At 35.4% G+C, this 21,996-nt stretch overlaps 1 protein-coding gene and 1 long non-coding RNA gene across 2 annotated transcripts; both read right to left on the bottom strand.

Moving 5' to 3' along the window:
• Window positions 1–410: 410 nt before the first annotated feature.
• On the bottom strand, window positions 411–8,050 carry LOC125258074. The gene is made up of 7 exons (XM_048174897.1): window positions 7,893–8,050; window positions 7,459–7,515; window positions 5,256–5,428; window positions 3,802–3,956; window positions 2,922–3,379; window positions 2,583–2,791; window positions 411–895 (listed from the first exon to the last, which is right to left on the bottom strand). Exons 2-7 carry the CDS (start codon window positions 7,472–7,474, stop codon window positions 698–700), a joined length of 1,209 nt encoding a protein of 402 aa, XP_048030854.1. The 5' UTR covers window positions 7,475–7,515; window positions 7,893–8,050; the 3' UTR covers window positions 411–697.
• A 4,894-nt stretch (window positions 8,051–12,944) lies between these two features.
• On the bottom strand, window positions 12,945–21,661 carry LOC125258089. Its single transcript, XR_007182530.1, has 2 exons — window positions 21,590–21,661; window positions 12,945–17,639 (listed from the first exon to the last, which is right to left on the bottom strand). It is a non-coding gene; the product is annotated as an uncharacterized LOC125258089 (long non-coding RNA).
• Between the last annotated feature and the right edge of the window lie 335 nt (window positions 21,662–21,996).

Genomic DNA, 21,996 nt, shown 5'->3' on the forward strand with positions numbered 1-21,996 from the left:
TTTTTAAGCAGTGAACTGAGAGGTTGGCATCCAAAATATTCTACAGTTCATTGACCATCTTGATGTTTAAGAAAACATTGTTTGGAGGAAATGTTATATATGTTTAATGTTATTATAGAATATTGACGAGTCATTGAAGTCATTGAAAGTAAAACAAACAAACAAAAAATCTTTTCAACTAGAGTCCCCTTAGTGAATATCAGCCATTTCCAGTGCTGCCTGTAACCGATCACGTCAGCGTGCCGGCAGGTTTTAGCATATCATTACTGTGCTGGGAGTCTCAAGAGAAGCCAGGTTATCTCAGTATATTTTTCTGTTTATATTTAGATTTAGCAATATAGCAGCTGAATTATTGATATGATGATTCTTTTCTCCAGATGCACTTACAAATTAGAGAAAGACTTTTTGAATGATTTTGCTGCAATGAATGTTTAATGTCTTTTAAGCATTGGTCATGTGACCAGACCACGCGATTTATAAACCATAATGAAATGCAAAGCAATTTTAATAGAGATAGAGAAATACATTCCTAACATCAACTCAATTTAAAATATGCATGTGGAAGTGTAATTGAGCATGTAAGAGAGCAGTTATAATGATTAAAAAGCATTACAAAAATGACAAGTTAATTGCATTAATATGCATATACCTTATAAAGAGCGTTTAAAGTGTGAAAGAAGCGTCAGATCTCTGTCTGTCACTCAGTGATGGTGGCTGTGGTCGAGCCCTGAGGATTGATATTCTTCAGCTTCTCCATGATACACTCATAATGCTCCATCCTTTCATCCTCTGAGAGTGAAGATGGATTGATCTCCAGGAATTGATAAGCATCCTTATTCTGAATGCTGAAGATGCCCTGTGCCCTCTGACAGCATTCACCAAATGTCTTCCAGTACTGAAAGATTGAAGGCAGCATTAATCACACTGTTAATTAAACGGTTGAATTCTTTTTGCTGGTGGGATTCTCTGTCCTCCAGCCATGATTAAAGCATGTTCTAGGACAACAACTGGAGTCTCTGGTTATTGTGCAGCACTGCAACTTAGACACAACTGAGAGACTCTTAGGTTTGCAGCTTTTTTTATTCCTGCTCTTAAAGTCCAATGTGGGGAAAATAAATTTTTAATGCTGTTTGTGTGGTGTTTTTAATATGCTTTAAGACAAATTCATCAGTCAACACCATTGCTGAGTATCTTCTCTTTAAAACTGCAGTGATCTAAAGACATGCGGTTTGAAATCACTGGTGTTTCTGACGTCACACGTTGGTACATTGTAACCAATCACGTCAATGCGCCGGCATATCATTAACTATGACGGCTCTTAAACAAGGTTATCCCTGTATAGTTTTCTGCTGATATGAAAAATCGTGTAGATTTAACAATATAGCAGGTGTATGATGTATATTACAGTGTCATGATGAACTATATGTCTTTCTCCACCAATATTTTGAGCCAGACAAGTAATTTCACTCGGCAGCCATCTTTAAAACACCTCTCGGGCATTCAAGTGCAGCTCCTATCTCTTTTAATGGAGAAACATCAAATTCCCAAGCTTTCAATTAAATTTCTTATTTGAAATCACCAATGAAACCTGACAACATCTGTCTCATAAATTTTGTTTCTAAACGCTTGAATCATGACAAAAAACTGTATTTTTCAGGCTGGATCAAGCTGTGGAAGAAATTTTGAGTTTCTGTATAATTTACATATGTTTTACTTATATGCTTGCGGCTAAATTATTTTGTTTGTCTCAGAAAGGTGCAATATGTAGGATTTCTGTCTGCTAGGGCTATTCAAAACAAAGGTGTAACTTGATGATGCCATGTTTGAGACGTGTGGTCTTCATCTCAACGGACGGTGCAAAAGAATAGGGATAGGAAGAAATCATGTTCATGGATGCGATTATTAACGTTACTGTAGTATGAAGCAGAGCAGGAGCGAGTGTTGTGGAGCTGAACGAGGAGCTGGAGCGACTGATCGACACACGCCTCACGAGCAGCGGGACTTTTATTATGACACAGTCGCTGGCACTCGGTCCTGGAGGGTTCAAACGAACTCTCGTGTGGTTCGAATGATATATGAATGCAACATGGACCAAGGACATGTAAACAAACCAAAAACAGGAAGATGACACCCTAAAAAAACAGAATGTTCATGCATATAGTTTTTTCTAGTCATACTCATCTAGTATCTACTGCCCATCACAGTTCGGTACAGATGCGTGTCTAGTCTGGGCCACAAATGGGCCGTCATTCTTTAACGGTATGAGGGCCGAGGGAAATGGGGTTGTGTGGACCGTAACTGGGCCAGAAAAAAAAAAATGCTATGTGGGATGATAACTGAATGGAGTATATGCACATTTGGGTTTTTGTTTGTTAGCCAATTAGCCTGTACAATTTTAGTGTTTGAAATTTTGTCCAATTTTGACCTGCACAATTAAATTCAAAACAATTCACCCAATCTGGCAGCACTATCAATAATACCCAAAATAAAATAAAAAATAAAAAAAGTTTCTTTTTAGTTTCTTATAGAGTTACTTAATAATAATCAGGGACATAATAAACTTTAATAAGCATTTAAGTTACCATTCCTGCTGTTTTAATAGAGGTCAGAAACTCCTCCTTCAGGTCATCCAGCTCTTCAATCAGTGCATCTCCAGCAAAGGTCTTGTCTTTCAGTGTGTCCAACGCAACACCCACTTTCTCCCAGAACATTTTAAGCTGAACCAGAATTTTCTGGATTCGAGAAAGGCACTTCTGGACATCGTTCAGGTGGACAGGACTGGGAATCACACCTGGACAAACAACATACAACGGATTTTGATTTAAACTCTCATGATCTCATGAACTTGTAAAAGCCATGATATGTATTCTGTATGTGTTCCTTTAGGTGCTTCAGCACAAGTTCATGAGAAAATCTTTCACCCATCTGTATTTTGGAAATCGCCAACTTCAGCTGAAGGTCAGTCAGTTTGACTTGGATGTTCCACTCTCTGTTTCGCAGATTACTCTTTTCAGAGGTGAGACGGGACAGTTCGGCGTTGAGATATTGAGTTTGAGCAGCAACACCAGGAGAAGTATCATAAATGGACTGAATAAGGGGTCCAATAAATGGCACCAAAACAGCCAGGATACTCATACCAATGTTGTTTCTAGAAAGTTCTTTAATATGATCCTGCAGCTCAGAGTTTATTCCATCAATTTTTTTCTCAATTTCCTCTACATTTTGGGCAGTTTTTCTCAGCTCCTCTTCAAGCTTGGCCACGGCCTCCTCCAGACTCTTCATCTCTTCAGAGTGTTGAGTTAGTTTTACTTCTGTCTCTTTTTGTTCTTGAATCACGTCACTGGTGCACGACGCCACACTTTTGTTTTGTTGATCATACCTGAAAATGGTGCATAAATGATAGGAGTACAATTATATGATTTATACATCACTGTGTGTAATTCCTGACTGAGATATGGTGCTACTCTGTTTCAAGTTTTCAGAGCCGCACGACTCACAATGATATATGTATAAAGATATTAGGACTTCAATCTATTTTAAAACAAAGCTCACTAAACATTCATGATTAAAAAATAAAAACAATTTGCTAGTTGTATTTTCTTGCTTTTCAAGACAATGTTTTTCTAAAAGACAAAAACTTATAAAGATTTTTTATCTGTGAAATAGGGGGAGAGTGGGATAAGATAAGCCAGTGGGTGACCCACCCCCCTGTATCTTGGCAACCACACACTTGAGCCACAGGAACACTTTTTTTATAAGAAGATACATACTTCAAATATTCAAATAAACTAATGTTTTCACCTCTTCACCATGTCATCCACGGCTCTAATGATGTCATTGATCCACGTTCTGGCTTTCTCCAGGTACTTCACAGCCAGAACGGGTTTGTTCTTCTGAACGGCATTCCTCAGCATCGGGAACAGGGAGCAGACCAGGTTGCAACTCGTGCAGACACACTACAAGAAAACTCTTTATAAGTCATGACAATTCACAGTGACCAGTGACCACTTAACAGTAGAAGAGTTAAAAGCACCAAAGCAGTATCATAACTGTAGTCTGTGTAACTTGTGAACCATATTCCAAGTCGTGTTCATTTCTGTTCTGAGACTCTAATTTTGAAGTTTTTTTCGATGAGTTTTTGCTCGATTGTATCTAGTTTGAGTCAACATTGTCCTGTGTACTTGTTCTCCTTAGTTCTTCAGTTCACTGTAGGTTGTTGTCTTTGTCTTTTGATACAAAGCCGGCATGTTTAAGTTTGCCATTGGATTATTATTATCTTCATGGATCAACTTGTTTTTAGACTGCTCCTCAGTTCCCTGGCTCCGCCTCCTTTCCTGGTTCCATCCTGTCTTCTAGTCCCACCTCCTCCACTGGTTCCATCCAGTTCCCTGGCTCCGCCTCTTTACCTGTCCTTTCTTGTTTCCATCCGGTCTCCTTGCTACACCTAATCTGGGGTGCATTTCCCAAAGTGAACTATGGTCGCAAGTTCCGTCGTTCCCAATAGAGTTCAATGGGACTTGCGGCCATAGTTGGCTAACGATGCTTTGGTGGTTACATCAAGTTCCCTGGCTCCACTTCCTTCCCTGCTTTTATCCATTCTCCTAGCCCTTCCTTCTGCATTGGTTCCATTCGGTTCCCTGGCTTCACATCCTTCGCTGATTCCATTCAGTCTTATAATGGAAAACATGAGACCAAATATGGAAGTGGCCCATATCAGAATCAAAAAGATCAGATTCCATGTGGTCTGTGCTGTTCACACACTGAAAATATCATGTCTGCACATTATTTGTTATGATCATAAGCGTATTCACGAGAGTGCAGAATTTAGTGAGCACCGGTAATTGTTCACTGCATTGGCTACAATGCTCAATGCTGCAAAAGCATGTTGATAATAGAAATCTTTGAGACACAAGGAGTAGATCTACATTTAATGCAGTAATCCGCAGTTTTCATGATTAGGTAAAGGTGGTTCTAAATCAGGCTCAGACTCTAGCTCAAACATGCATGGCTGTATTGTCATTATTCATAATCCTGAGTTTTAAAAACAGTTATTCACTTAATACTTTCCCATATATATATATATATATATATATATATATATATATATATATAATGCTTTTATAAATGCTAGTGGGTGTTTACATTGAAGTCTTAAAGGAGAAAATACCTTAAAATGGAACTTTTAAATCGGAAGGCCAGATGGACACCTCTGATTGTTGACATTGATGGTTATGATATGATTCATTATGTCTCACCTTCAGCAGAACAGTTTCAGAGGATCCAAACAGCATTTGTGTTTCAAGAGCTCTCTCTCTGATCATATACTCCAGCTTTGGGAAGCCTCCCAAACACAGGTAAGACAGATGATAGAGGAGAGCCGTTCGCTGTGCAGACGGAAGAAGATCCTGGACGAACTCTGGACTCCACACTGAAAAAAAAAATGTGTTAGATTAACAAAAAAATACGTACATTGGTTGCACATATTTATTTTATGTTTTCTCAACATGATTTATCTTCATTCTGGTTGCCTAATTTATGTGTGTCAAATGAACATGATTTTTAAATATTGTATTAATGCTTTTTGTTAAATGTTAATTTAACATTACTTTTGTCTAAATAAAAAAAAAATTACTTGGGAGCCATGGATGAAGTTTGTATTAGGTTAGTACCCAGCATGCATTGCAGTATTAAGCCTTAAAAAAGGGGAAAAAGGAACTGTCACCATTGTTGTGATTCCTACGTTGATTCTTAATGTCTGTATGAGTCAGCATGATGCAGATAAATTCATATCGTCTGATTGCCACAGCACTGCTGGTTCTCATGTTGTAGAATCACAGTTCAACAGCACAAAGCTAATAATGCATCATCCATTTCATCAGAGATTAAACTCTGAATAAGATCAAGTCACTAAATGATCCCTAACATCACTTAACCATCAGCACTTTATCATACATTCTCTTGACTTTTGTGCCATAACAAACGTTTCAAAAACACTCAATTTCAGCAGGCAGAAAACAGCTGATGCAATAAAGAGCCCAATTAAAGCCAACACTGACTTAAAAGATGGTAACTTCAAATAAATCTCAACAAATCATCAACATCTAAACATCTGTTAATTCTCAGTAAGAACTTTTGTAGATGTATGACAGAAATAAAGTCAATCTGGTTAATAATGAGTGAAGCTGGTAATGTGTTGAAGAGTTTGTAAAGTTGTTTAATCAGATCTTGAGAGATTAAATGTCTTTCATCGAAGGTAGTAGGCTTGTTCAAGATGATCCCGTTTAAAGCACCAGACAAAATGGTGATTTGCAGCAGTTTCATAACTACTTTATTTAGCTTCAACACGACTAATTTTAATTGATTGAACATTCTTAATAAATAAATAAATTGAACAAGATTCAATTATGTTTAGATGAGAAACATAACTTAATCATGTAGGAAATACGGAATGCATATTTAAAAATTCAACAACCTCACCACTGCCATTTTTTCAGTGCATGGTGAATCACAAATGACAAGCTCTGAGATACAAACCAAACATTAGTGATGGATAACAACCACTGAAATTCAAACAATAGGTGAAACGGGTCAGTACTGCATAAGTAAAAGGATATTGTTCAGTTTTGGTTTTAACTTCTTTTAATTAAAGCATGTGTGTGTATGTATGGGTGGTTATGTGCCAGCCTGCTGAGTCTTGATTCCTCTCAATGTTTCTTGCTAATCTACAGGGCAGCTCAAACATGCAGAAGACCTTAATTGCAGTTGTTTGTCTGTTACGAAGAAGCAACTCTATAATACTCAGGGGTCAAGAGCTCAACTAAAGCAAACACTGATCCCCATGATGGTGACCTCAAACCAAACATCTAAACTTCTGTTAATTATCAATAAGAGCTTCTGTAGACGTGTGACAGAAATAAAGTCAGTCTGGTTAGTATTAAGTGAAGCTGGTAATGCTGTTTGTGGAGTTGTTTAATCAGATCTCCAGAGATTTAATGTCTTTTATCTTCAGATCATCTAAGGCTGTGGCTGAAGAAAGTTAGTTTGTTTTCTTATTTCTCTTTCTTTCAGTGTTTGTTCACAGCAGGTGTTTGAATGATTGAAAGAATGTTTCAGGAACATCACAATAACCTTTAAATAACATTCAACTAACATTAAGGAAACTGGATATTTTATGTTCTTGGAATGTTACAAATCAACGTTCCTACAATGTTGAATTCTCAATCAAAGTTGAAAGAATGTTTGAGGAACGTTATACCTTATAAAAACGTTCCTGTAACATCAAGAAAACTGGATGTTTTTAATGTTCCCAGAACAACACTGAATATTTAGAGAATGTTCTTATAACAAAATTCTGTTAGCTGGGTCTCCACCTATTAACATTCCCGGCATATGTAATGTATACACACAGAACTGTTATTTCAGGCTAAATTAATTAGTTTGAAATGGAAAGTGACTCACCTTTGGAATCAGCCATGTTTATAATGATCGTACACTGCAAGTGTCCAACTGTAAGAACTATAACAGAAGTACATTTATTGAGGTAATGTTTTAAATGACTCAATGGCAATATTTTATCACTATATATAATGGGTTATGTTTGCATCTGTTGTGTCATGCCGTTTATGCCTGGTGTAGACACAGTGGTTATTTTTAGCTTTTTAACCACAAACTAACCTTCCCAGAACATTACGTGCATGCTGTTTAACTGTTTTCTAATGGTTACACTTTTAATAATCAAAAGCAAGCAATACATCAATTTGGACAATGACTGACAATAGCGTAAGATGACATTAATTAAATCCAAAATTTAAAAATGATGTTTTATTGTATATAATACAATTATTGTTATAATAAAATAATATCCTGAAAGGAAAAGTTGGTAGGCTGCTTACTTGTGTACTGTCCAGCAGCAACTAAGTCAGCCAAAAATATATGATGGTGAAGATACAAATTTTAAATCAAGTGATTTATAATTTGAAGAATTATCCAACTGCAGAGACGCAGCGCAGTCAGCCAGTCTGACAAGTAGGATGGAGATTATATACAGTCTCGTTGTTGTGGTATCCATGAAGGGTGGAGTTTAGTTCTTTGGGGGTGTTTTTGCAAAAAGGTCTTTTGTGGTATCATCCACGCATGCAAATTTGTTAAAGTAGCAGCCTAGTTAACAAAGTGTCATGGGAAGTCAAACTATCTTTACTTAAAATTTTTAATTTCCTGTCATCTCTTGGAATATCTGAAAGCCAGGTTTTTCCTAATATCTGTCATTATTAGCAGAACACATTTTACACATTGGGAAAACCAACTGTTTAGTCAATAATTCAAGAAGGTCCTCACTTGTAATTGTTTAACTATAGCATTTGTTATAATTAAAGGTAAGACCATTGATGGCTCCTTATTACCATGTTTAGGCCAATGTTAACTTATTTCTTTCTATATTTTTTATATTTAGCATTTGTTATGAAAAATAACAACATATACATTTACTGTAGAAACTATAGCTACAACATGCAGTTGTAATATAAATCTTTAGTGAAAAATGTATTCCCTTAACAGATTATCTATTATAAATTCTAGTTGAAATTTACCACAATAAATACAACAGAAAGTGAAGGTAAAGATGGTCATGAGTAAATCTTTCCAATTTATTTTGGTGCAGAACGATGTTTTCCTCTCTTTTTATCAGTCTGTTTAGTTTATGTGGCTTTTTTAGATCATGTTTGCCTTTCTCCATAGAGTTTTACTACATTCTTAAATAGAATTTGCACATTTTGTTATCAGCGTAGCATTTTCTCTGATCACCGCTGCGTGGAGACAAGGAACCGAGCAACTGTTGAACTCAAAAGTGAACTATAGCAGTTCTACAACGAGAAGGCTCGAAGCTGCCAGATCAGACAAAAAATAAAAATAAAAATAAAAATTCAAGATGCTCTGAATCCGGTAAGAAGACATTTAATCGTTCGAGTGTGTCCTAATGCAATTTATGTGCTTTTTAACGATTAGATTATTATTTTCACTTCATTATATTTAGATTGAACAGGTCCGTGCTGTTAAAAAAATTAGTTTGTATCATACTCTGTCAAACTGAGTGACGTTCACAGCGCCGTCATTAACATTTTATAAAGCCCATTCGCAATTTAAAGCATGTTAACATCATTGCAAAGGGTCAACTATAAATCAACATCTATTCGCCTAGTATGATAATAGTAAGTTATCTCTTCCTCGTGTCCCTCATTGTCCCGCAAAATCAGTTCTGCTGACCTGCAACAGAACAAGAGCCAGGTGTTCACCCTATACTACAGAGATTTCATTTGACTCTGATGTGAGCACCAGTTATCTGAAAGCAGTAGCGTGTTTACCCACCACGCAAAGCACGCACGCAATTTCTCCCGAGGGGGACCCCACACTGGTGTAATCTACAGGTATATGCCTTAAAAAAGCGCGAGCATACGGATTCGCCGCTCTTTGATGTGTCGTCGTGACCATACACTGTAACAGATTGCTGTAGCGCAGCTCAGTTAAGAGAAGAGGCAGCGTGAAGCGCACGTGAACTGATCCTCTCCTCCGTTTTAACACCGGGTTACAGCGCGAAATAAGCATAAGTGATCATCTAAAGGTATGGTAAAAAGATACAGCAAATCCGTATCGTGTCTCGTGTAATCGCTCAATCAGTGCTTCAACCTCGGAAAGAAGTCAATAAAAAGCTGATAACGTCACATTTACCTCAGAAAAACATATTTAGTTACCATAAACTCATTAGTCAGCTAGAAAAGTGGAGCATTTAGCTAAATATATGCACCATATTACATATTAATTCTAATTTTTAATGTTCTTTAATGCATGTTTGAATAAATCCATAAAGATGACAGCCACCATTTAAATGTTTATGTTTCAAAAAACGAATAGAAATATAAATAATTTTAAATTTAGTAAACCTATTATAACTTTATTATTATAAAAATGTCCTTAAGTGGAATTTAACCTTGTATACAAATCAGTTCATTTTAATTAATATAATATTAATATGATTCCCATGTATATTTACAGCATTTTTTTTTCTTGAGTACTGTACCTGATATACAGTATAACCAAAATAACTGATAGCCTATCAAATTGAATTGCAAGCTTGTGAATCGAAATGCAAAACTATGATGACAGACTGACAGGAAATGTGCAAAACAGAAAACAAAGTCCAAAGAGGGTGATTTTGTGACATACTGATAAGCCTCATCTTTCCATTGTTGTTAATAATAATTGCAACCTGCACTCTTAAATGTGCATTGAAAATTATCAGCTGATAAACCCCCGGGGACCCCAATAACCTGAAAGGATGTATCGGATCACAGAAACATCATTCGCCCTGTCTACAACAGAACTCTGGACCTCTAATCAGTGATGGTGTGGTTATAGCTGTTTGCAGATTTGTATAGTCTAGTCATAGCTTATGTATGTATTCCCTGTCCTTTTGCCAGGCACCACTGCTTTGGCTTTCTTCTTACATGATTTATAATTTGAGCACCTCCACAAGAAAACCCCCAACACTATAGGTATCCATGAAAGGAGGATTTTGGCTCGTTGTAGTTCATGCCATATTAGGCTAACTCATCGAAAAGAAAATCCTTGGGTAAACATGTTCTTTTCTCTAGGCAGCAAGTTATCCTTCACGTGATTTCTGCATCTGTGGGTTGGCTATAATTACCACTGTGAGTGAGACCCAGTTGAAGACTGCTTTCAGAAGAACACGGAATATAGGCACTGTAAGTGTACCAAACTTTCTATTTACAATTTAGGCTACTTTAAGTATACTTTGTATATTGTATATAGTATCCAAACTAGAGATAGGCGAGATATGTAGGTGTAGCTAAACTAAACATTTAATATTTGACAGTTGTTTTACGATAGAAATGTTAAACGACAACAGAAATAATCAGGGATGCAAACTAATAAACTTTTGTCTAATTTCACAAATTGAAAATATTTAATTTACGCGATTCATCATGTAATGTATTTTTGTAACTGTCACGAGACAAGAAACATCAATATTTCCATTAGCCTAATATTAATAAGGAATGTTTGTGAATGAATTTAATGAGTTACTTAGTTGCCTAACTTTCCTGATAGGCTTCAGTAAATTCACTTGTCTAAGAATATGATTCATAAAACATATATCAGTTCACCCTATATTTATACACTCAAAAAAATGATTTTTGATGCTGTTCAGTTTATTTAAACAACTTATTTTGATTCAACACCATTGTATCAGGTTTCTGGTTTAAATGTGATTGATACATGTTAAATTGACTTGAAATGATTACTTTTTGACTTAACTTGATGTTTTCATATTGGAATAACATGTTTCAATCAAGTAAACCCAACCAGGACTCAATCAAACAGGATTTTCACTTCCCAACATGCTTTGCAAAGGGGCTGAACTAGGAGTGTAAATGTTGAAATAAAGTGTTATTTTAAGCAGTTTTTAGGAAGATGAGAAAATGGAAAGACTTTTTAATGTTTACTGTTCTATTATGTTGGTATTTAAAAGTTTCTGTTAATTAATAGTTTTGGGGTTACCATTGTTGTGAAGTGTTGCACTTGTGCTTGGGTTGAGGACCTGCTAACAAACTTTCAAATTGCTTTAATAAGAAAGTAATCACTGTGTTAGTGCTTTGGGTTGCATTTCCCAAAAGCATTGTAAGTCTATGTTGATTGTAAAACCATTGCTACCTATGGACTTATGGTCAATTTAGGCTTTACAATGTTTTTGGTTAAGGCAATTTAGGATGAGTTCAGTATCACATCTAGATTTCTAACACAGAACAATTATGTAAATCACAAAATTAAACAAGAATAATTAATTGGAAAAATCAATGTATATGAAAACAATTTATTTTTTATTTATTGCTTTTTATTTATTTTATTTTAAATGAACACAGTTGATTCTAGTTAATTTAACATGGTTGATTCTATTGGATTTTACTTGTGTCAATCATGTGGAACCACTGTCCATGATTGAATTCAGTAAATTGGACATAACTATTTTACATAGATTCTTCCTTAGTCAGTTGTTTTGTCACAACTCAAGGATTTTGCATAGAGTAAAAATAAACCTTTAATGTTAATAAGAACTAAGTTGGCTGTGTTGACCCAACGTAAGTACATTAAATTGGAATAAAAGAATTGCATAATGCTGAAATAAAGCAACTTAATCATGTGGAAATCCTTTCCATGATTTTTTTTATGTTCGTTCAAAGAGTTTTTTTTGAGTGTACTTTCTTCACTGACACGAAAATGAAAAGACTATCAATCAAAGTTTAGCTTTGCTGAGGGAGATACAGGGCAAGAAAAGGAAAAGAAAAAGAGATGGTGATGGAGATGAGAGATGAAGGAAGGTATTTGGAAGAATGTTTGCTTTTTTATTGAGGTGGGAACTTTATATATACAATCTAAAAAATGCTGGGTTAAAAACAACCCAAATTGGGTTGAAAATGGACAAACCCAGCAATTGGGTTGTCTTAACCTGCTGGGTAATTTTACCTTAACTCAACTATTGTTTAAAAATTACTGTATTGCTTGCTTAAAATGAACCCAAAGTTGGAAATTAACATTATTATGAATTTTATAAATAAAATAGCCTGTAGCTACTGAAAGCTACATTATTTCTCAGCATTGAGGTGATAGCTTTGCTGTTTTTGTAATTAAACCAACAAGTTTCACTATTGGGCTACTCTCTCTCTCTCTCTCACGTTCATTAATTCAAATTCAGTAAAATAAATGCCATCTTACCGTGCTACTTTCATTTCATTACAGAATTCTAGATAATGAGCCGTAGATAAAATAACAAATGAAAATTTCAGGGCCTATCCGTTCAGTCAGATTTTGTGCTGCAAAACCTCCATGACAGCTTTTAACTTATTCATACTGGCAAGTAATCATGGCCACCCGACGGGAATTATGAAAGTAATTTTAATAGCACAGGCATTCAAAACCTGAGGGTCATAGTAAAGCGACCACAGACAATAATTTTGGGCAGGGATTAATGTAAAGGCAGATATCAGATACCAGTTCCTTCTAAAGAGAATGTAAACAGTCTTTTTTTGTGTGTCTCTAGAGTCCTTACTCTTGGAGACTTCACCAGTATACACTCTGTAAAAAAACATGGCTGACGGCAAAGGTGAGAAACTCACTGGATTTTCCAGTGAAAGTCAGACTTCTCTCTGGTGATGTATTCTTCAGTCATTTCAAATTTCATTCAGATTCTGCCCCTGAAATCTCACACTCATCTGCATACACTAGAGTACCATACCCACATCTCAACATTCATTCAACAAACAATTGATCCATAGAACCAAGTCAGGATTATTGCATGTATTTTTTCAACTTCTCCCCTCTTGCAAGCAGCAAATGTTGCCAATCACTTAAATCCAACCGCAGCCGAAGTCAAACTCCTTATTCACATTTAGTAGGCCTACTAATATTTGTATAGGCTCCTTCATCATTGTCATCACAAATATTACCATATTAGAGTACAATACCTGCAGCAACAGGGACAACTTTTGCTTGTTTAGTGTTGCTAGCCTAAAAATGAACCAAAGCACTAACAATGTTTGGTTTGTATCTCAGAGCTTGTTTCCAGTGACTCCACAAGCAGTCCAGAGTTCATCCAACAGCTTCTCCCGTCTGCGGAGCGAACGGCTCTCCTCTATCACCTGTCTTACCTGTGTTTGGGAAACTTCCCAAAGCTGGAGCGTCTGATCAGAGAGAGAGCTGTCGAAACACAAATGCTGTTCGGATCCTCTGAGGCTCTTCTGATGAAGGTATTCATCCATGATCATTTTCCAACAACTTCATGGTTCATGATACAAACAGTGAACAATGATCCCTTCTTCTCTCTTATTTCTGTCTTTACAGTGTGCAGGAACCAGCGAGAACCTTGTCACATCTCTCCTGCCCAGTCTGAAGGTGGCTGCTGAGAAAAACAAACCACAATTAGCCCTGAAATTCCTAGAAAAAGCCAAAGAATGGATCGGTGACATCATAACGGATGTTAAAGAAATTGTGAAGAGGTAAGAATATGAATGAGGAAAATTCCAAATGAAATAGTTGCGTAATGTACAATAACCATAACTGATTATTAAAATTAAATATTTTGAAATATCTGACGCACATCCAGGTACGAGAAACACAACAGTGATGTAGCCGCAACGACCAGTGACATCATCACTGAAAAGGAGGAGACCAAGAAGAAGCAGCAGGAACTAACCAGTCAGATGGAGGAGCTTCAGAAGATTATTGATGTTCTGGAAGCAAAGCATGGTAAAATCAGTAAAGACATAGAAGACTATGAGAAAAAGATTGAGGTGAAAAACGCAGAGATACATAAATTCATCAGCAGCATCACTGACACCAAGGAAGAAAAGACGACGCAGATGCCTGGTGTGACGCCCGCGATGGGATCAGGTGTTGCTATATTTGCAATGATTGTGCCATTTGTGGAAAGTGTTATGAGTTACATTTCCAAAATGGTGATGGCTACTTCACAGGAATCTATGGTCAGATCTCTTTGTGCTGGTTTATCTGAGCTCACCACAGCACAGCAACGTATGAAAGAACAAGAGTGGGACATCCAGAACAAGTTGATGGACAACCAGCTGAATCTGGCCAAATTAAAAATTGAAAATGGTGAGACGCTGCTGTGTTTTCTTGTTAATATTTAAACCTCATGTGGATTTTAGGTTTGCTCATCTGTTTACTTCTGTATTTGACATCACAGGTCAGGTGCCTGACGTCATACACCTTGATGAGGTCCAGAAGTGTCTGTCTCGCATCCAACAAATCCTGATTCAGCTTCAGAAATTTTGGGAGAAAGTGGGATCTTTGCTGGATATGCTGAAGAAAAGGACCTTTGCTGGGGAGATTTGGATTGAAGATCTTGAAGATCTGAAGGAGCAGTTCCTGGAGTCCATCACCGCAGCTAAAGAGGTAAAAGATGATGATGTTGATGATGTTTCTGAAGTTCTGCTGTTGTTCAAACCTCTGATGTTTAATTTAATTTGAACAGGGATGGACAAAGTTTGGCATCAGCTGCAAGAAGGCCAACAACATCTTCAGCATTCAGGCGAATGACGCCTACAAGTTTCTGGAGATCAATCCTTCATCTCTGTCTAAAGAAGAGTGGCAGAAAGAGTATGAGAGCATGAAAGAGAAACTACAGAATATAAGACCAAACGCTGGCAATCCTCCAGCCATTACACAGTGAGATCTACAAAGATGATTAACCAGGAAATATTAGTGCAGCAATGCTTTTGCTTTCTTTCATATTAACTCTGACCTGTCATGATGAGTTGAGCTTTCTATAACTATAGGGCTTTTCACGCTTGAACTCATTAACCCTGGGTCATTCTAAACCCTGGGTAAATGGAACACAGGGTTATTTCACACTGCTCATAATTTACTCAGGGTTAAGAATAGAGTGAGTGCAGGGAAGACGTCAGAACCCAGAAAACTAATTAACCATTGGTTCCTTCGAGATTTTCCTATGGGGTTTTATAATTTTCAATTTTTGAGTGAAATAGATCCTGTGGTAAACATAATTTGATGATACTTTGACGTTTTGTTCTACAACATAAACTGCACACACTCACAGCCCAAAACTGTCTTATCTAGTTACTTATTAAAAATGTATGTTTTCAAAAATGGACATAACTGCTTCAAAATTCTAGTTTTCTGTATGGGTGTGTGTAATTTACACTGTAACCCTAACCCTGCAGAGTTTAGCTCCAACTCTAATTAAAAACACCTCATCCCGCTAATCAGGGTATTTAGGTTTACTAAAAACTTCCAAACATTGAAAAACAAAGGAAAAGTAGCGCATCAAAAAAGCGATGCTAACCCTGCTCTGGAGCAGGGCTTCATAACCCTGGGTTAAAGTGCTAACCCTGCCTCTAAATTACAAGTGTGAAACGTTACTTTACAAGTGTGAAAAGCCCTTTTGTGTCTAATAGCAAGGGTGATAAATGTAGGCTATTAATCTAGTCCTGTAATCTCAATATTTTCTGCAGCAGCATGCTTCATGTGAAATAAAAGCTTTTATTTGACCACTTTGTGTATGTGTAATTTTTCATATTTGAATTTATACAGTTATATTCTTTTGATTGTCTTTTATTCATTTCTTTAATTAATTTTTCCTTTTTATGAATCTTATTAATCTTTTCTTTATGAATTCTAGTCAATGATACACTGTAAAGCTTTGCAGTGTAAATTTGCAGTAATTAACTAGCAGCAGCTTCATCTGCAAAGTACTGTTGTAAACTAATAGTAGTTATAAACTAATAATGTGATTTACTCACCCAAAACTTGTCATCAAGGCTACTTTACTTGAATGTGAGTGCATTAGCAGGTAGTTTCTGATCGCAGGTGTTTGATTTATTAGATGAGGAATTGACTGCAGCTGGTGATGAGGCTCAAACCAGAACATACAGTAGACTTTGACTATTTAATTTGACTTAACATTGTTTTATTTATCCGCTATATTGACAAGACCTTTTTGATGGATATTGGTTTACTTATGGCCTTTTTGTGCACTTGAGCTCAACTGAGACTTGAGAGTTTGTAGACGTTTAAAAGGTTGTTGTGTCGACTTTGATTTATTGCGACATTGAGGTGTTCAGTTTTATTTGCCCGATGGGAAACTTCCCTCTAAAAACTTTATAAGGATGTTAGGGAATAATGTTCTAACAATGTTATCACTAAACCTTTTTACAATGTTTGTAATTAATGTTATCCTACATTTTTAGGAGAATATTCTGGGAACAACAATAAAACTTGCTGCTGAAAACATTTGCAGAACATAGCATAATGTTCTCAAAACATTCTTAGAACAATAACATTTATTGCACTGGATGTGGACTCCAACGTCACCCATAGACGTCAAATTTTGATTGAATATGAAAATCAGGTTGATGTCTAAAAACAAAATTGTTTTGATGTCAATGTCATTAAACAACTCCAAAACCAGCATTACCAGCTTCACATTACAAACCAGATTGATTTGATTTCTGTCATGTGTGTATAAAAGTTCTTATTGAGATAAAAAGAGATTTAGATGCTGATGTCATTTGAAAGTAATAGTTTGGTTTGATGTCACCATTATGGAGAACAGTGTTTGCATTAGTTGGGTAGTTCGACTTAACTTTTTAATGTTAGATTTTCTTTGGTCGCTGTAACTGCTTATTATGGTAATACAGCAAAAGGTTTTTTTTTTAATACAGATTATTTGATTAAAACACTGATGGTTGTTATGTTGTAGAAAAATATCAGCACAATCAAAAATATGAGCTTAATAACATCGATTAGACTCTGGATGAGACCAGTTGATCAGAACTTTTATACACTAAAGAAATAAAGTCGATCTGGTTTAAGTTAAGCCGTTTTTTGAGTTGCTTAATAATGTTGGAGCTTGACATCAAACAAAGGTTGGGTTTTCACTTTTAATCAACATTTGAAGTCTAAGCAACATTTGAGTCCACATCCAGCGGCCAATGGCAAGCTTCCCGCTAAACACTTCATAAGAATGTTAGGGGATAATGTTCTATCAAAGTTATCACTAAACATTTTTACAATGTTTTTAGAGAAAGTTTTCCTACCTTTTAGCAGAACTTTATGGGAACAACCTGCTGTTGAAAGATCATTGCAACACTTCTCATGTGTTTCTCTTGCTTCTTACTCATGTTGTTCCTCTTCTTCTTTTTCATTCTTTGAATTCTGTGTATATTAAAAGAAAATGCAGCACACCCACACATGACCTCACCATTTACTCATCTTTTACCCTCACGCCATCCTAGATGTGTACGACTTTCCTTCTTCAGATGAACACAAACAAAGGTTTTTAGAAAAATAAATAATTTCTGCACACAGGAAAAAAAGGGTTTAAAATTGTAACTTTAGGGTTACAACAGCTTGTCGCTGGGGCAGTACCTTTAAAGGGACATTTTTGTACCTTTTTTACTCCCAAAGGTGCTAATATCAGAGGTGTAAAGGGTAACACTTTAGAATAACTCACGCTATGAAGCATTAGTTAAGCATTAGTAAATAGTTAATTCATCATTTATAAAACATTAATAGACATTAGTAAGCCCTTTATAAATACAGCTATAAATGCTTTGTTCTTGATTTCTAAGCATATCTATAATGAGTTTAATAATTGTATTTTCATACTTTATTAATGATCAATTTATCATTTCTAAATTATGTATTACATTATTCACAAACCAGTAATTTAGGAGTTGTCAGTGGTTCATAAGATCATTTAGGAAGTGTAAGTAAATGATTAATAAAATATTTAAATGTACATTTATGCATCTTATTATTTAGACATATAGTATTAGTTACTCAGTGTGTTAATAAATGCTACCTCGGTACTAACTTTAAAACATTAGAGAACAGCAGTGCAGAAGATCACTGAACCTTTAAATCTCATTTATAAAAGCTTTACAAAGCATAAATAGTCCTCACTTTAGATGAGCTCACAAAAATAGTTAACTGACTGCTTCTAAATGTTTTATAATTATCTGAATTAATCATGAATTACAGTAGGAATGTGTTAATAAAACATTTACTAACACACTAAGTAACTATTACTATGTGTCTAAATAATAAGATGTATAAATGAATGTTTAAATAGTTTATTAATCATTTACTTACACTTACTAAATGAACTACTGACAACTCCTAAATAACTGGTTTGTAAATAATGTAATACTTAATTTAGAAATGATAAATTGATTATTAATAAAGTATGAAAATACAATTATTAAACACATTATAGATATGCTTATAAATCAAGAATAAAGCAATTATAGCTGTATTTATAAACTACTTACTAATGTGTATTAACGCTTTATAAGTGATGAAATAACTATTAACTAATGCTTAACTAATGCTTCATAGCGTGCAGTTATTATAAAGTGTTACCGTGTAAAGTCCAGGTTCTGAAAGTAAAAGTCCTCCTCAGTATTTTGTTCCAGTCACCTGGATTTGCTAGCAGTTTTTCAGCCAGGAGAAGCACAGCAAAAACTCCGGTGTTAAATGAACTCTCCTGGGAGTATATATGAGACCATACTCAAGAGTGTTCAAGTGTTAAAATAAGAGTACTAAATGAACACTGAAGTGGTGTTAAACTTATTGAGATAATTAGGTTGTTAAATGAGTGATGATTGACCATTATTGATGATACTGATGTTAACAAGCAGAATCACCAAAGGAGAAATTCACAATTTTAAGTCACCATCATGAAGATCAGGGCTCTTGACCCGTGACTTTTTAATAATAGAATTAATAATAGAATAATAGAATAATAGAAAAATAATAGAATTTGTTTGGGTTGTTGTAATTGAGTTTTAACAGCCAGACAAGCAAAGTTAAATGATGATCAGGTGGTGTTGGTCATGTTTTCACATAATCATTATTTGATCTGAATCACTGAACTCATTTAGAGCTCAATCTCTGAGTTAGATTGACATTATTGATTACAGCTACAGCACAAGATCAACTTTTACAATACAATGCTAAGGATTAAAGATGTTCTGATTTAAAAAAAAAAAATAATATATTAAAAAAAAGCCTCTTTCAATTAGGGACACAGATATCAAGAATCAATCTGTGAATCTCAACAATGGTGAGAATAATAAAGCATGTTGCAATGCATTCTGGGTGCCACCAATCAAAATTCCTCCATGCCTCCCATCATGCATTGCTGCATGAATAAATTATGAGCTGAACTGTTTTAGTAATTTCCTTTATTATTTTTTTCTGTGACTTTTTAGTAGCTTGTTTTCTAATGTTCAGAGTTTATCTGTTTATCAGAATATGTTGCTTGTCACCGTCGTTGAGATTCATACGCTGATTCTTGATGTCTGTGTGTGCCTAAAAGAAAGATTAAAAAATTCTTTGGATTATGTTTTTTTTTTTTTTTTTGCTTTAAAAACTGCTAGCAAATCCAGGTGACTGGAACAAAACTCTCTGAACCTGGACTTTTATACCTCTGATATTAGCACCTTTGGGAGTAAAAAAGGTACAAAAATGTCCCTTTAAAGGTACTGCCCCAGCGACAAGCTGTTGTAACCCTAAAGTTACAATTTTAAACCCTTTTTTTCCTGTGTGCAGAAATTATTTATTTTTCTAAAAACCTTTGTTTGTGTTCATCTGAAGAAGGAAAGTCGTACGCATCTAGGATTGCGTGAGGGTAAAAGATGAGTAAATGGAGAGGTCATGTTTGGGTGTACTGCATTTTCTTTTAATATACACAGAAGTCAAAGAACGAAAAAGAAGAAGAGGAACAACATGAGTAAGAGGCAAGAGAAACACATGAGAAGTGTTGCAATGATCTGGGAGTGATTTCAGCAGCAGGTTTTATTTTTGTTCCCATAAAGTTCTGCTAAAAGGTAGGAAAACTTTCTCTAAAAACATTGTAAAAATGTTTAGTGATAACTTTGATAGAACATTATCCCCTAACATTCTTATGAAGTGTTTAGCGGGAAGCTTGCCATTGGCCGCTGGATGTGGACTCAAATGTTGATTAAAAGTGAAAACCCAACCTTTGTTTGACGTCAAGCTCCAACATTATTAAGCAACTCAAAAAACGGCTTAACTTAAACCAGATCGACTTTATTTCTTTAGTGTATAAAAGTTCTGATCAACTGGTCTCATCCAGAGTCTAATCAATGTTATTAAGCTCATATTTTTGATTGTGCTGATATTTTTCTACAACATAACAACCATCAGTGTTTTAATCAAATAATCTGTATAAAAAAAATATTTTTGCTGTACTACCATAATAAGCAAATACAGCGACCAAAGAAAATCTAACATTAAAAAGTTAAGTCAAACTACCCAACTAATGCAAACACTGTTCTCCATAATGGTGACATCAAACCAAACTATTACTTCCAAATGACATCAGCATCTAACATCTAAATCTCTTTTTATCTCAATAAGAACTTTTATACACACATGACAGAAATCAAATCAATCTGGTTTGTAATGTGAAGCTGGTAATGCTGTTTTGGAGCTTGACATCAAAACAATTTTGTGTTTAGACATCAACCTGATTTTCATTTTCAATCAAAATTTGACGTCTATGGGTGACGTTGGAGTCCACATCCAGTGCAATAAATGTTATTGTTTATTATGGTAGTACAGCAAAAGGGTTTTTTTTTTTTAAATTATACAGATTATTTGATTAAAACCCTGATGGTTGTCATGTTGTAGAAAATAATCAAAAATATGAGCTTAATAACATCGATTAGACTCTGAATGAGACCAGTTGATCAGAACTTTTGTACAGTACAGAAATAAAGTCGATCTGGTTTAAGTTAAGCCGTTTTTTGAGTTGCTTAATAATGTTGGAGCTTGACGTCAAACAAAGGTTGGGTTTTCACTTTTAATCAACATTTGAAGTCTAAGCAACATTTGAGTCCACATCCAGCGGCCAATGGCAAGCTTCCCGCTAAACACTTCATAAGTATGTTAGGGGATAATGTTCTATCAAAGTTATCACTAAACATTTTTACAATGTTTTTAGAGAAAGTTTTCCTACCTTTTAGCAGAACGTTATGGGAACAAAAATAAAACCTGCTGCTGAAATCACTCCCAGATCATTGCAACACTTCTCATGTGTTTCTCTTGCTTCTTACTCATGTTGTTCCTCTTCTTCTTTTTCATTCTTTGAATTCTGTGTATATTAAAAGAAAAAGCAGCACACCCAGACATGACCTCTCCATTTACTCATCTTTTACCCTCACGCCATCCTAGATGTGTACGACTTTCCTTCTTCAGATGAACACAAACAAAGGTTTTTAGAAAAATAAATAATTTCTGCACACAGGAAAAAAAGGGTTTAAAATTGTAACTTTAGGGTAACAACAGCTTGTCGCTGGGGCAGTACCTTTAAAGGGACATTTTTGTACCTTTTTTACTCCCAAAGGTGCTAATATCAGAGGTGTA

The sequence above is a fragment of the Megalobrama amblycephala genome, linkage group LG22, assembly GCF_018812025.1.
Source record: "Megalobrama amblycephala isolate DHTTF-2021 linkage group LG22, ASM1881202v1, whole genome shotgun sequence".
Lineage (NCBI taxonomy): Eukaryota > Metazoa > Chordata > Actinopteri > Cypriniformes > Xenocyprididae > Megalobrama > Megalobrama amblycephala.

Bases quoted from the DNA above. Each gene is read 5' to 3' on its own strand.
- LOC125258074 (XM_048174897.1), bottom strand. The intron at 3,957-5,255 runs GTGAGACATAAT...GTTTTCTTGTAG, and splicing joins CTGAAACTGTTCTGCTGAAG to TGTGTCTGCACGAGTTGCAA. The intron at 2,792-2,921 runs GTGAAAGATTTT...TTGTTTGTCCAG, and splicing joins GATTTCCAAAATACAGATGG to GTGTGATTCCCAGTCCTGTC.